Below are 14881 nucleotides of genomic sequence, written 5' to 3'. Positions count from 1 at the left end.
CTGGCACTACTTCAGCGATTGACGAGGCTACTTCAGACAGTGCAGATTACAGGGAATTGTCAATGGCTTGGAACCCCATTTTAGCCAATCAGATCGTAATGTAATGTAGCTAATCATGGTTGAATCATCTGTCAAAACATGATCAGGGGCAAGGATTGATTCTCAGCAGAGTGGAATTCAAATAGATTTATGTTGAAAAGGAACATGGAAAAACCACATGGCAGTGGCATAGTCGTAATTTGAACATTAGGACACATTTTGGCGGCGGGGGTCTGTTGGAATGATGAAACATCCTCACCAAAGACTGAACATTCCATCTTTTGTGTGTGAATGTAAATGTGTTTAGTGTTTGTTAAAGGGCCCTGTTTTCAGTCATATTTCATATCCTGTTATAGTTTGAATGTTTTTTCCATCATTTCACCTGCAGCAGTTAAGTGTGTCAATTGAATGTGTGAGGTATGTGTGTAGAATCAGGATTAGCTAATTGTGTATTGTAGGCCCCTCCAATTTGAGTTGATTGAATACAGGTGTATATGTGTTTGTGGGGATGGTCAGTGGGGGCTTGACTGTCCTGCTGGGAAGTTGGCGATGGCATAAATTGATTTTGTTAAGCAGTGGCATGTATTCATGGAGGCCAAGAGAAGCAAGGCTTCCCCAAAAATTGACCAAGATCTTTTTTTTAATCATAAAATAATTTATCTTTAGTTTCTCTGTGTTTAATAATTTTCCTTAAATTCGCAAGATGCTGAAAGTATCTCACAGGAGAAATCATCCTAGTGAGCGAAACAGCGCCCCTCTGTCTGATGCTTAGCATTGGTAAGGAAAGCCAGTGAACATTTGGCCTCTCTTGACAAAAAAAGTATACAAAATGTGCCAATCAGCTTTGAGCTAAACTGAGCGAGCTCAACTGTGAATGGTCCTGGCGCACCAACATAAAGTGTTAAGGGAAGCCAGCTTGTATTTTGGCATCACTCCTATCCAATCCGATTGAGAGCATAGCATACGTCATTGACAGAAACTTGAATTGTTGCATCTCGTTGTGTTGTTGTCCTCCGGTGGTTAGTTAGCTAGCTAAAATTGAGACTTTCCTAAATTAGTCATGGAAGGATATAGAGATTTGGACTTTTGGTTTTACTTAATTCTATGTATTGGCCAATGATTATAACGACGATTCAGATCCAACCATTCATTCATACGTTGTTGTGCCCCTGGCCTGAGAGTATGGAAGTTCAATATGCAGCTAGATGTTGAAGGCTAATGTTAACTAGCTAACGTTGCCCATGGATGGAAGTTAGGCTAGCGAGCAAGCATTTTAGCCAGGTAGGCTAGGACAACAACAAAACAAAAGTGTATACTGTATGACAGAGTGATAGATAATTTCGTCAACATGAAAGAGAGGAGGATGGCATTAGCGATTCTCTACAAGTAGGGTGAGTCAACATGTTTTTCTACTTGTACGAACATGTACGCACACACACACACACACACACACACACACACACACACACACACACACACACACACACACACACACACATGCAAACACGCACACAGAAATCATAACCATGGACGGCCACAGCATATGCTATTTAGCTTATGTTGATTGGACTGAATTGTTTTTGCTATCTTTTAGTTGTCACTGTATTAGATTAAGCAGAGGTGATTTGATGTTGTTGAAATGGTGCTGGAATAGTGGTGTCAGCTATCATCATTCTTTGCGACTTTGCGATAACTCTGTGGTTCTAAATCAGTAGTTGTTTCCGAAAATGTTGGTAACAGTAACTTGCTTGACCATGCTGTAGGTCATGAAACTGTCTGTAACTGTACATGCAATATGCTGTGTGGACTTCACTGGACAGAAGTTGCTTTTGTGATAAAAACAAAGATATGGTTGAATTTATTCTGCCACTGTGTCTTCGTATTGTTTCAGCAAGCAACGCAATTATCACAACACATAGGTTTGGGGGGAGGGCTTGGCTTCCCCAGTGATTTGACCCACGCACCGCTACTGTTGCTGAGTTAGAAACAAGAAGTGCGTTGAGTAGGGTTGGAGAAGATCAATGGAAAACAGTTGCGTTGAGGAATAGAACAAAAAAGAAGTGGTCTAAAATTGAAGTGGATGGTACGTGTAATGCAGGCAAGGATATGTGTCCTGTTTGGATGAAGTTTTTTGGATAAGGATGAATATCTGGGAGACCCGTATCAGGTCTCGAGGAAGGTCAAACGGGTGCTGGGAAAAGTGGAGTCAATTTGAGTGACCAGAAGTGGGCTTGTTCTGATTAATTGTATTTCTGAGGAACAGGGAGAAAGTGCAGTGGGAATCACAAGAATCTTGACATCCAACGTGTCGTGGTTTGAACTTCGGAGCAGGGCGCTTGCTAAGGGAGTCATCTCCGGGGTGTCGATGGTAGTTGAGGGTTAGAGCTCTTGGAGTGCCCTGTAATGTTGAAGGAAGTTGAGGTGGTAAAAGTCAGGATGGTCCATCAGATCTCCTATGTGGAGGCAACCAAAAGAGTTGAGAAAGCAAGTGACAGTGTTGAAGATATGGTCGCGGATGAACCGCAGCCCATGAATGTTTGCCAAGCAAGAGAACCGGATATGCTATGTGTTAAGGTGGATTTTGTAGCGGTCATTGCAACTGCGAGATTATTATGAATAATGAAGAGATCATTACAAATGTAATACATTATTATTACTATCTGTTAACTGTACGGCACAAGTATCAAAGAAAGGAAAGAAGTTGGTCATCATTGTGGCTGCAGCTGAAAAGTATCTGGGACTTCAGGAGTTCACAGTGGAACACCCCCCTGAAGGGGGTACTAAGAGAGGCGGAACTAGGTACCTTGACTGACGTTGACATCATCGAATCATCTCCACCATTTCCTGTTCCACCACCAAACAACCTATGCAAACAGTCAATCCGGACGCTTGATCGAATGACACATACAGTTAGTAAAAGAGGAAAGACAGAAAGTTGTTGTAGAAGGAAAGAGAAGACCAGGAATAAAGCTAGCTGAGGAAGAGAGGGTTGGAGGTTGGAAATGGCAGCGAGTAGTGCGGGAGAAATTGAGAAAAAGTTGGTGAAGCAACAGCTGGGCTGGAATGCAAACAATCTGGGCGTCAGTTCTGATGGTATGGAGCGGGAGGATGAGGTTCAAAGACATAGGAAGAAGAGAGTTCATGGTACAGAAAGCAATGGAGAGTCTAGTAAAGAAAGCATAAAGAGGGTCATGGTATGAAGCAAGACTAATGATGTGTTGGAGAGGAAAGTGGTGATAGTATTTGATGAGACCACAGGGCCTCACTTACACCCAGTCCGACTAACTAACTGCCATAGAGAAAGAGGTAGGTGAAGTCAAATGAGCTTGGTTCATTGGAAATGGTAGATTGCTAACATTGTGCGGTTGCCAGGCTCAGCAAGAGAAGATTCTGAAAATGGAAAAGCTTAATGGGAAGAAGATTAAAAGCCATGTCCCTGGTGCTTTTACGCGAGTGTGTAATCCTAAGGGTGGAGATGGATGTGAGTCACCCTCGGGGTCCCAAAATATATGTCCACAGATGATATTAAAGAAAATGTGAAGGGAGGCAGAGTGATTGGGGCCAAAAGGTTGATCAGGAGGAAAGAGGGTCAAAGAAGTTAAAGCCTATCAACGATGCTGAGGTTTTGAGAAGGTCTTGCTGGGAAAAGTACAGATAGGATTCATTAGTTTCAATGTTAGAGAATTTGTCCCATATGCACTGCAGTGTTTTAAATGCCAAGGAATGGGACATGTCACTGCTCAGTGTAAAGGGGGGGGGGGGGGGGATATGTACCAAGTGTGGAGGTGCACATGATTACGATGAATGTGGAAGCAATGTGAAGGTTAAGTGCTGTAGTTGTGGGGGAGAACACAGTGCAGCATTTGGTGGATGCCAGGTACAGAGAGAGGCTAGAGAGGCTCAGAGATATAGGACCAGTCATGATGTAATCGTATGCAGGGGCCGTAAAACAGATTGGTAGAACTACAGTGCGGACTGATGGAGTTTACATAGATGCACCTGTAAGTAAGCGGACCTACTGTTGGGGCCCTTCTGATGGCCCCGGCATGGTTTGGGGGCCTGTTCAGAAATCTTGTGGTCATGAATGTGCCATGTCGAAGGGCACATTGCTAATGAATAAAGTTGACTTTATAGCTTTTATTTTGGTAGGGTTATCAGTAATTCTCGGGTTGTGGAAAGTAGAAATGCCAGCTTGAAGGTTATTGCGGAGACAGCAAAAGAGATATTGGGGGTAACAGATGTTACTGTTGAAATGGTTGTTGACATGCTGAACAATTCCAAGGGTGGAGTGTTTCACCATGATATAGATAAGGTTGAATGGGGTTGGGAGGGTTTTTTGTGGGAGGAGGGAGGGTGTGGTAGAAGTTAGGGATTTATTTGGTCTCAATTTTTTGTTTTTATTATGGTAGTACAGAATTATGCTGATTTTGATTGATCGTACATTCCAGCAGATAGGCATGCACTTAAACTATTGTTTGCGGACCGCCATGATATCATAGAAGCAAAAGCAGAAGGATAGAGGAGAGCGGAGAGCATATCTTCGCTAGATTTTATGCTCTTACATTTTTGTACTTGTAATACTTGCTTTTAGCTCAGCCTGATTTTAACCCATCGGTGTATTTATTGACAACACATAAAAATGTTTGGAATAAAACTAAGTCCAGACTTAAAGAAACCTTTTTATGTGCACGAGGTAAATGCAAACTTCGTCACACATGGGGTCAGAAGTGGGATGATTTCCCGAGCTACAATGAGAAGACAAAGGTTTTATGGAACAGTGTTTTAAATGATGGTGTGGAACAGGCTTAACCACAGGCGGTGAGCAACTGGATGAAAACCTGGAGGCGTTTGTGGTTGCTGGATTGGAGGGACTTTCCGCCGGGTGGTGGAGCGTGGGTGGAGCACAAATGGGGAAGTGGTTCGGGAATCCGCAATGCTGAAGTGAGCCATGGGGAGAGCCGCTGTCACAGCTTTATGAGTGGACGTCAGATGGACCAAGGGGACACGTTCCAGGGGCTCCGGAGGGAGGCAGCCTAGTGCCTATTGAGATGCTCAGCTCGAGAACCAAGGTAATCTGTTGGGGTTGACATGCCTTCTGTCTTTTAGAATCCGAGAGTGAAATAATTACACACTCGTCTCTAGCATGTAGGCTCACCATTCCCGAACAGTCCCAACACAAGTCAAGGGCGCTGTACTGCAGCGCCAGCTGTGCCACCAGAGACCCTGGGTTCGCGCTCAGGCTCTGTTGTAACCTGCAGCGACCGGGAGGTCCGTGGTGCGACGCACAATTGGCCTAGCGTAGTCCGGGTTTGGCAGGTAAGAATATCCTTATCTCATTGCGCACCAGTGACTCCTGTGGCGGGCCTGGCGCAGTGCGCGCTAACCAAGGTTGCCAGGTGCACGGTGCTTCCTCTGACACATTGGTGCTTCCGGGTGTGTCTGATGTTGTGTTAAGAAGCAGTGCGGCTGGTTGGGTTGTGTATCGGAGGACGCATGACTTTCAACCTTCGTCTCTCCCGAGCCCGTACGATGAGACAAGGTAGTAACTAAAAAAAAAACAATTGGATACCACGAAATTGGGGAGAAAAAGGGGTAAAATTCACACGAAAAAATGTACTTTGCCTGTTGTCCGCTGATTTTGGCCCTATGTCGGTGGTAATCTGATAACAGGGAGGTGTTATCAACGCAACATTCAGTTTTTATTTCCAGTTTTTATTTTCCATACTGATGAAATTCGCACGTGACAAACACTTACTTATGGCCGAGCCGAACCGAAGCCACAGACCGAACGGCAAACACTTTCAGCTGGTTGCGAGGAAATGTGATTCAGCGACTACATTCGGTGATATTCGGCTATTGCTTATGTGTTGTGAATCGCGTGCAATGCGTCAAGATTGAAAATATAAGCGACAGAACCTGCAAAATTATGTAGACAACACTTTCCTGTGGATACCCCATTGCCACATCCTACCACCAAAAGGACCAACAGCATGTAGAACCGGTAAAGGAAGTGTAAATAGGTTATTCAACATTATGGCTTGTAAAGACTATTGCGTCTCTAATAGGGCAACTTTGGTAAGATTTGAAAATCAATGGCGTAACCATGGTAACAGTCTGATGTTTAGGCAAGAATAGGTAGTGGTCTGCCAACGGACCAATTTGCATGTTTTTCAATCATTTCACCTGCAGCAGTTACGTGTGTTCATTGAATGTGTGAGGAATGTGTGTAGAATCAGGATTGGCTAATTGTATAGAAATACAGGCATATATGTGTAGAGAGGCAGTTGGAAGCAAGGATAGAGGAGAGCGTGTTAGAAAGAGTTTATGCTCTTAACTTTTTGATCTTTTAATCCTTGTTTTAGCCTGATTTTTAACCTGTCATTGAGTACTGGTGATACAGTAACTCCCCATATTATTGTAATGGTGAGAAGTTAGCATGTCCTGGGGGTATGATATTTGTGCGTCTTACGTTCTCACTCATCATCATTCACGATTCATTCAGGACTCGTGAATAATTCATCGATTCATCTGTAATCACGGTAGCATCCGCTCTAACCACTAGGCTACCTGCCACCCCCTGTCTGAGCCAGAATGGCCTATAGGGGCAGGAGCCTACAGTATCTTCTGTTTATGTAATGTGAAGCCACTTGATGTACTGTGCCCTCAGAAAGTATTCACACCCCTTGACATTTTACACATTGTGTTCTGTTACAACCTGAATTTTAAATGGATTAATTTGAGATTGTGTCACTGGCCTACACACAATACCCATAATATCAAAGTGGATTTATGTTTTTAGACAATTTTACAAATTAATCAAAATGAACAAATGAAAAGCTGAAATATCTTTTCAAACCCCTTTGTTATGGCAAGCCTAAATACGTTCAGGAGTATTTTTCAGGAGTAACTCAGTTGCCAGAGAGGAAAGAAATAGCTGTGATAGGAGAAAACAAAGGATGGATCGATCAACAACATTGTAATTACTCCACAATACTAACCTTAATTACCCCAAAAATTGGCAAATATATTAACTTGAATACAAAGCGTTATGTTTGTGTCAAAAACAACACATAACTGAGTACCGCTCTTCATATTTTTAAGCATGGTGGTGGCTGCATCATGCTATGGGTATGCTTGTCCTCAGCAAGGACTAGAATTATTTATTTTTTGTTGTTGATAAAAGCACAGGCAAAATCCTAGAGGAAAACGTGCCAGACACTGGGAGACAAATTCACCTTTCATCAGGACAAAAACCTACATTATAACATAAGGCCAACTATACACTGGAGTTGCAACATTGATTGTTCCTGAGTGGCTTAGTTACAGTTTTGACTTAAATTGGCCTGGACATCTATGGCAAAACTTGAAAATGGCTGTCTAGCAATGATCAACAACCATCTTGACAGAGCTTGAAGAATATTTAAAAGCATAATGTGCAAATATTGTACAATTCTGGTGTGCAAAGCTCTTAGAGACTTACCCAGAAAGACTCACAGCTGTATCGCTGCCAAAGGTAATTCTAACATGTATTGATTCAGCGGTGTGAATACTTTAGATATTTCTGGATTTTATTTTCAATACATTTTCAAAAAAAAAAACGTGTTTTCACTTTGTCATTATTGGGTTATTTGTGTAGATTGGTGCAATTATTTTTTAATTCCATTTTGAATTCAGGCTGAAACACAACAATATTTGGAGTAAGTCAAAGGGTATGAGTACTTTCTGAAGGCACCAGAGCCTTATCCCCAATCCATGTCCTTAATGCTTAATGCTGAGCGCCAAAGAGTCTTTTGTGAACTCGGCTGGGGATCGAAATCCCAACAATCCAGTCTCAGGGCAGACACTTTAACCACAAGGCCACTGAGATGTTTTGAGATGGTGTTTATGTGTCAAAAATAAAAATCGTTCAATAACCTCTATGAAAACATTTGTATGGCCAAAATTGTATTATTTGATATAGACAAACGTTTTCATGTTTTCATGAATGTTTCGGTTTAAGTCCATAACTTTGCCTGTGACAGGGACCATAGCTTTTTTTTTAATTCAAAACACATACTACTTCCTTAACCCAGAATTGTTTTAAGATAGTAAAAACATGGACAATCAGGCTATTTGATTCTCTATTTAGGACACCTGGGGGTATTAGAAACAAATGTGAAGAAAAAAACATTTGATGAAGAGTTTGAATTAAGTCTTACTGCCATTACTTAAATAAATGAACTAAATAACATATCTAGATATGCCAAAATGTCAGTATGAAGGATTTATAGCTTGTAGTGACTGAACTGCAACAGAAAGGTATTGGGATCATCTGGTAAGGTGTGTGTGTGTGTGTGTGTGTGTGTGTGTGTGTGTGTGTGTGTGTGTGTGTGTGTGTGTGTGTGTGTGTGTGTGTGTGTGTGTGTGTGTGTGTGTGTGTGTGTGTGTGTGTGTGTGTGTGTGTGTGTGTGCATGTTGATCTGCACTGCTTTCAAATGTGATTTTTTTGTCACAGTCCCTTCTAATGTCTCCTGCACTGCCTGTGAGTGTCGTAGAGGGAAACATGTTAGGGCCAAAAATAAGAGCTTAAATACATGTAAAAAAAATGTTACAAATGTTTCCTAATCTTTCTTATATCTCTCAGATGTAGGACAGACACAAACATCCTTTAGATATTTTTTGGGGGGGACTACCTGTTGTTCCATGTAGTGAATCTGTTGGTCAATGTGTTTGTATGGGCTAATAGCAGTAAGGCGCCCCCCCCAAAAAAAATGTTTTATCAAATAATGTATTTTAACTATTTGTTTGATACTTCAAGGGGTCTTAAAATTCTAAATCAAATCCTAAATTAACGATACCTAAGTACAATGCTTACCATATGTTCGACTATTCCTGGTATCATTTTCGCAGCACTGCAAAATCATTTCCAAAGTTAAGTCTGTTTCTTTATACATGTGGCCTTCAAGGCCCAGATGAGAACTCCAGAACCGAGCAGATACATTTGTCAGGGGGAATTGTGGGATGATGCCAAGCCTTTAGACGCAGATAAGTGGCTGAAAACGACAACAAAAAATACCTAGAAAGCCTGCTCCGATAACCATCTACAGCAGGAGGACTAGATTTGGTACCAAAACCCCTGTGTCTAGAGATTTATGTAACACCTAAGCCTTAATCTTAGTGGTGTAGGACAGGGGCAGTAAAACCCACAGACATACAGTATCCTCAATAAATTGGCAAAAAGAAAAGGATGTCCAAGAGATGTTTTAACGGAAGTTGAATTTACTCAACAAAACCCGTTTGTTTTTAAATCATTTATTCTTGGTTGGATTCCAAGTGTGGCAGAATACTTTACCTAATTGGCCCTCCTGTAATATACTGTAATGTGACTGGGGCAAGACATGCAGTGAATGAATGTGACTCACCCAGGTCATCACAGCACACCTCCATGGAGTCAGAGGAGCAGTCACTCAGGTCCTCCAGAGAAGAGGTATCGCCATCCTGGGCCTGCAACCTACACACACACAGCATGACCGTCACTTCACAGAATGATACTACATCATGCACAGGCAATACGCCTAATTATATGACTTGAATACAGAAGTCAGCTTTGCGTGGGAATTACACCTAATTGATATGCAGAACAAATACATGTTCAATGATCATGCTTTCTGTCTAGAATGTATTCCAGGACATACAGCCAGTGAGTGTACAGTAGAGTAACGGTGATGTTATCCGTCTAAAAATGTGAAACACTGCCATCACCTGAACGTGAAAGGTGCCACAGTGGCCATGTTGACTTTGGCTGGCTCAATCCCTCGGCGTGGCACACTGACTGTCTGACTGCCATCACCACCACCCTGGCTCTGATGGGACTCTCTGGGTTTGTTGGTGGACATATCTCTCTCAGACATGCCCATGCCTTGGCTGGAGAGCTTTCCCGGTTCCCTACGCTCCTGGCATGTATGGGTGGTCGTCAACACAGAGGTGATCAGGTTCCCGTTCCCTGCTTTAGTGTGGGAGAATCTACCCCGGCTTTGGCCTGAGTGGACATTACCACCAGAGAGCTTGCACAAGGCATCCTGTGCGTCTCCATTGTCATCCAGACTTCTGGGGCAAACCTCGCCTGAGGTCCAGTTCCTGTTGGCGTTTCTCCTGACGTGAAGTTCTCGCAAACCCTTCTGGGATAGCGCGCTGCTGCTGCGGAGGTCAAGGGTGTCCTTGGAGCGTGGTGGTGGAGCTTGCCTCTTGGGGACCTGGGGGCTGCTGTAGGCTGACCGGCTGCCTGTGCCTCTCTCTGGGGCATAGGAGGCTCTGGAGGGGGGACAAGGGGAAGAGATACCACCCTTCTGCTGCAGCAGGTGGCTCTTCAAAGCTGCACCTCTTTGCAGCTCATTTGAAAAGGTGGAGGAGGAGGAGGAGGGATGCCTTTTGGCGCTGAGCTGAAACTGTGCTGTGGAGTTATGGTGCCCGCCGCCCCCTTGGTGTTTGGGGTCCAGTCTGGAGAGGGGGATCATGCTCCGGGGTAGGGGGATACCAGAAACCAGACCTGAGCCTGGTTGGGCCTGGGACATGTTCTTAATGTTCACACCGCCGCTCATGGTCAATGAATATCACTGGGACAGTTTCTGAAAGAAAAATAATAAATAAATGACACACCGCTCTCCGTATTTCATATTTACACTTTTTCTCAATCGCCTACACCAATTTTATGGAACAATTGTTGTGGATTTTCAAAACAGAGTCCACAAGACACAGAACTCTGTGGGTTTTTCGCGTTTTGAAAATGTAGCTACCTTCTTAAAACATAAATACATCGACATATATTGTCAGAATTGCTAATATGAATGAGCACGACTTCCTGCAAAAACATTCACGCAACCATACTTATCTCTTGAGTCCAAACAGACAAAACAGAAAGTTAGTCTGGCTTTTAAAAATCTTAGTAGATCAATGGATTTTCTTAGCAGTTACTAAATCATGACGATCAAAATTAGGAGTACAACTTCACAAAAGTGCAGAATTATGAGAAATTGCTCTCCTTTTTACGTATATTTGACCGAACAATATCATACACGTCAAATATTATTCCTGATAAACAATTTTTTATAAAAAAAAAGAATAATCACATTGGGTGGAGGATTCTGTCATCAGTGCCATCTCAATCCAATTCCATGTATTCAGTGCAAAGGCTGGTTTGCTCACAGTTTTGTAGACTTTCCATTGGAGCACAGAAACACAATCCACAATAGAAAAAAGGAAAGGTGAATACAAAGGAGGAACACAACTGAAATGAATGTACAGGCCTCAATTCACACCAAAGCAAAGCTCTATAATGGAAGGTCAAAATGTTGGCGATAATGACTGAGTAGTAACCCAAAGTTACTTAGAAGGAACCCAACGTCGTTTACTGCATGTCCACAGTATTGTAAAACATATTGTAGACATTCCCCTTTGCCTTTAACTTTCCATATATTGTACATGGTATGGCACTGATGGGGTGATTTAGTAGTATTTATATATTGCCGAAAACAGTGTGCAACACAATTGCACACATTTCTCTTGCAATGTTTTAATGTTCTGTGAACAAAACACTATACAGTGGATTTTTGTATTAACTGATGACATCTGTTTCTGTTTTTTTTTTGCAAAAGGTCTAAGATATTGCAAGTCTGGTACTAAGGCGAGAAAATGATCAGAAGTTCTGTAGGCCTATTTGAGCATTTGATCATTGCTGTTCTGATATAAATAACTTTTCAACACAGATCCCAAAATTGCTGGAATGCGATTGAGAAAAAATGTTAGCGTTCATTTCCATTTGTATAAGACCCAGTGAAAATCATCAAAACTGTTGTCATGTTTCAATTGATTGATTCTAAGTTGTTGCCTTTTTCATGGTATTTTACTTCCAGACTGGCACATATCAGTAGCTAGCTTACTGTACACATCAATATGGAATCAATCTGAAAGAAATTGAGCATTGTTTTAAAGCTCGATGTGTGTGGTCCTGCTTTGTGGGAGACTAGGGAGAACACACGCATGTGTCTGTCTGAAATAAGAAGTTATACAGTGGATCATATTCTTGCAATCCGTAGGAGACGGAAGACACAGCATGCTTATTGTAACATTTGTTCCACTGTATACTGGACAACAGATGTGCATACCAGGCTGTCTGTCTGACAGAGAGAGGGTTACACTCTATAGATTTACTGTATTTCCCCTTCAAATATCATTTAAACAGAGACTTACGAATGCGTGGGGGTGTGGGTAAGATTAGAGTGTCATGAAAGTCAATTCAAATCTATCTTTGTTAGAATGATCTATATCATCAATATTACTTGTTAAGTTTGAAGCAGCTTTGCCACAAACATATTCCAACATGAGACTCTCCCCTCCAGTGAACTGCATGCTGGGAGAGTCTGTAACCGACTGACACCATTTGGCACACTTAGCAGGGCCGCCGGCCCTTTAAGGTGGTGCCAGCAGCACCCCACCCCAACGTCTGCTCTGGTCCCTTGGACATGCTCCACCACTCCTCCTCCCTGGGCTTAGCGAACCATGGCCTCCCCATCAACACCCAGCCCCTATCTACCACCCTCATATCACAACAAACCAGCACCAGCTATCTGTACCGTGGGGTACTTGTTGACGTGGTGTGCTACAGCTGCACATTAGATTGCCAGAGGCAATCACTTCTAAGATACTCAGTGAAGTATATAATTGGACATGTAGATGTTTTATCCCTATTTACCTCCCTTGCACAACACATGGCACCGTGTCTCTGTTCCAGATTAACCACTCAGTAATCACTGGAGTGGAGATAAACAGAACAGGGCCAAGTTTCCCGACAGGGGTGGAATTTAGGCTTATGAGTGTTCTAACGATGCATCTTTCATACAACAGCTGAAGATGTAACATGCGTTTCCCTTAAACACCTCGCCGAGAGAACGTTCGCTAGGTGCGTCCGTTGAGGCATGTGTTGATACGGATTGGATCGAAAGAAAGATAGCACTGCCCTTGGATCAGCGTTCTCCCTATCCAATTTTGTCCTTAACATTAGAATTATTCCACAATCCTGACGACGGAACAGCTCATATACACACACACACTATATATACAAAAGTATGTGGACACCCCTTCAAATTAGTGGATTCAGCTATTTTAGCCACACCCGTTGCTGACAGGTGTATAAAATTGAGCACACAGCCATGCAATCTTCATAGACAAACATTGTCAGTAGAATGGCCTTACTGAAGACCTCAGTGACTTTCAAACGTGGCACCGTCATAGGATGCCAACTTTTCAACAAGTAAGTTAGTCAAATTTCTGCCCTGCTAGAGCTGCACCGGTCAACTGTAAGTGCTGTTACTGTGAAGTGGAAACGTCTAGGAGCAGCAACGGCTTAGCCACAAAGTGGTAGTCCACACAAGCTCACAGAACGAGTGCTGCAGCACGTAGCGCAAAAAAATCTTCTGTCCTCGATTGCAACACTCACTACCAGGTTCCAAACTGTATCTGGAAGCAATGTCAGCACAACACTGTTCATCGGGAGCTTCATGAGTTCCATCGAAAGGAAATCTTTACGCTTCAGCATACAATGACATTCTAGACGATTCTGTGCTTCCAATTTTGAGGCAATAGTTTGGGGATGGCCCTTTTTATTATTATATATCTGTTTACCTTTAATTTATTAACAGGGCAAGTCAGTTAAGAACAAAATCTTATTTTCAATGACAGCCTAGGAACAGTGGGTTAACTGCCTTGTTCAGGGGCAGAATGACAGATTTTTACCTTGTCAGCTCGGGGATTCGATCTTGCAACCTTTCGGTTACTAGTCCAACCCTCTAACTACTAGGCTACCTCCTTTTTCAGCATAACAATGCACCCGTGCGTGAGGTCCATACAGAAAGTGAGGTCCATACAGAAATGGTTTGTCGAGATCGGTGTAGAAGAACTCGACTGGCCTGCACAAAGCCCTGACCTCAACCCCATCGAACACCTTTGGGATGAATTGGAACGCTGACTGCGAGCCTGGCCCATTCGCCCAAAATCAGTGCCCGACTTCACTAATTCTCGTGTGGCTGAGTGGAAGCAAGTCAACGCAGCAATGTTCCAACATCTAGTGGAAAGCCTTCCCAGAAGAGTGGAGTCTGTTATAGCAGAAAAAGGGGGACCAGCTCCATATTAATTACCCTGATTTTGGAATGAGATGTTCGACGAGCAGGTATTTTAGTGTATATAGGCCTTGTAGGAGAGCAGCAGATGTTGCCACATACACGCATGCGCGCACGCACACACACACACATACACACACACACACACTAATTAAAATGAATCTGTTTGGCATTAATAACAGTGGAGTGACACATCTCCTCCTACGAAGGGTCAAAGCAAAGGAGTAAAACAGAGAGTTTACTATTTTAGACATATAGTAGAATTTGTACAATTGTAAAACAGTAATATGAATCTGATCTGAAAATAGCTCAATAGGCTGAAATAGAAAGTTATTTTCTTACCTAACTGCAGACTTCCTGTTCCACGCCAGCCAGAGTAATTCCTCCTAAGCAGTCCTGCATATGTCAGTGTTCCATACCAACTGCTAACCACTGCAATGGGATAAACCTATAACGCAGTTGAATGCAATTTAAGACCCACGTGTTGCGTTAAAGAGAGTGTGTGAGTGTGTGGGTCAGAGGATGCTGGACACAAATGAGCCAATGGAATCACTAAGAACGAGGCTTGAATATATTTTAACAGCCTGTTTATGTTTAATGTATTTTCTTCTGCACTAACCCCCTCTCCTCGCTGTCATTCGCTCTTATTCAATCTCTTTCATATGCCCAAATTCCGTACACAACACACACGC

The 14881-nt window shown here is 42.7% G+C and overlaps 1 protein-coding gene across 6 annotated transcripts in view; it reads right to left on the bottom strand.

Annotated features, from left to right (window-relative positions):
- The window catches only part of nav1b (neuron navigator 1b), a 137467-nt gene that overhangs the window by 100431 nt on the left and 22155 nt on the right, over positions 1–14881 (bottom strand). For all 6 annotated transcript variants that reach the window (XM_064969137.1, XM_064969138.1, XM_064969139.1 and 3 more), the window contains exons 2-3: positions 9781–10643; positions 9441–9529 (exon numbers count right to left, since the gene is read on the bottom strand). In XM_064969137.1, coding sequence (XP_064825209.1) covers positions 9441–9529; positions 9781–10616 — 925 coding nt within the window. In that variant the 5' untranslated portion in view covers positions 10617–10643. The remainder of the gene's footprint in view (positions 1–9440; positions 9530–9780; positions 10644–14881) is intronic.

Source organism: Oncorhynchus masou, chromosome 6 (assembly GCF_036934945.1).
Source record: "Oncorhynchus masou masou isolate Uvic2021 chromosome 6, UVic_Omas_1.1, whole genome shotgun sequence".
Classification (NCBI taxonomy): Eukaryota; Metazoa; Chordata; class Actinopteri; order Salmoniformes; family Salmonidae; genus Oncorhynchus; species Oncorhynchus masou.
Note: the sequence above shows the minus strand (reverse complement) of the source record. Positions and strands in the feature narration are given on the sequence as shown.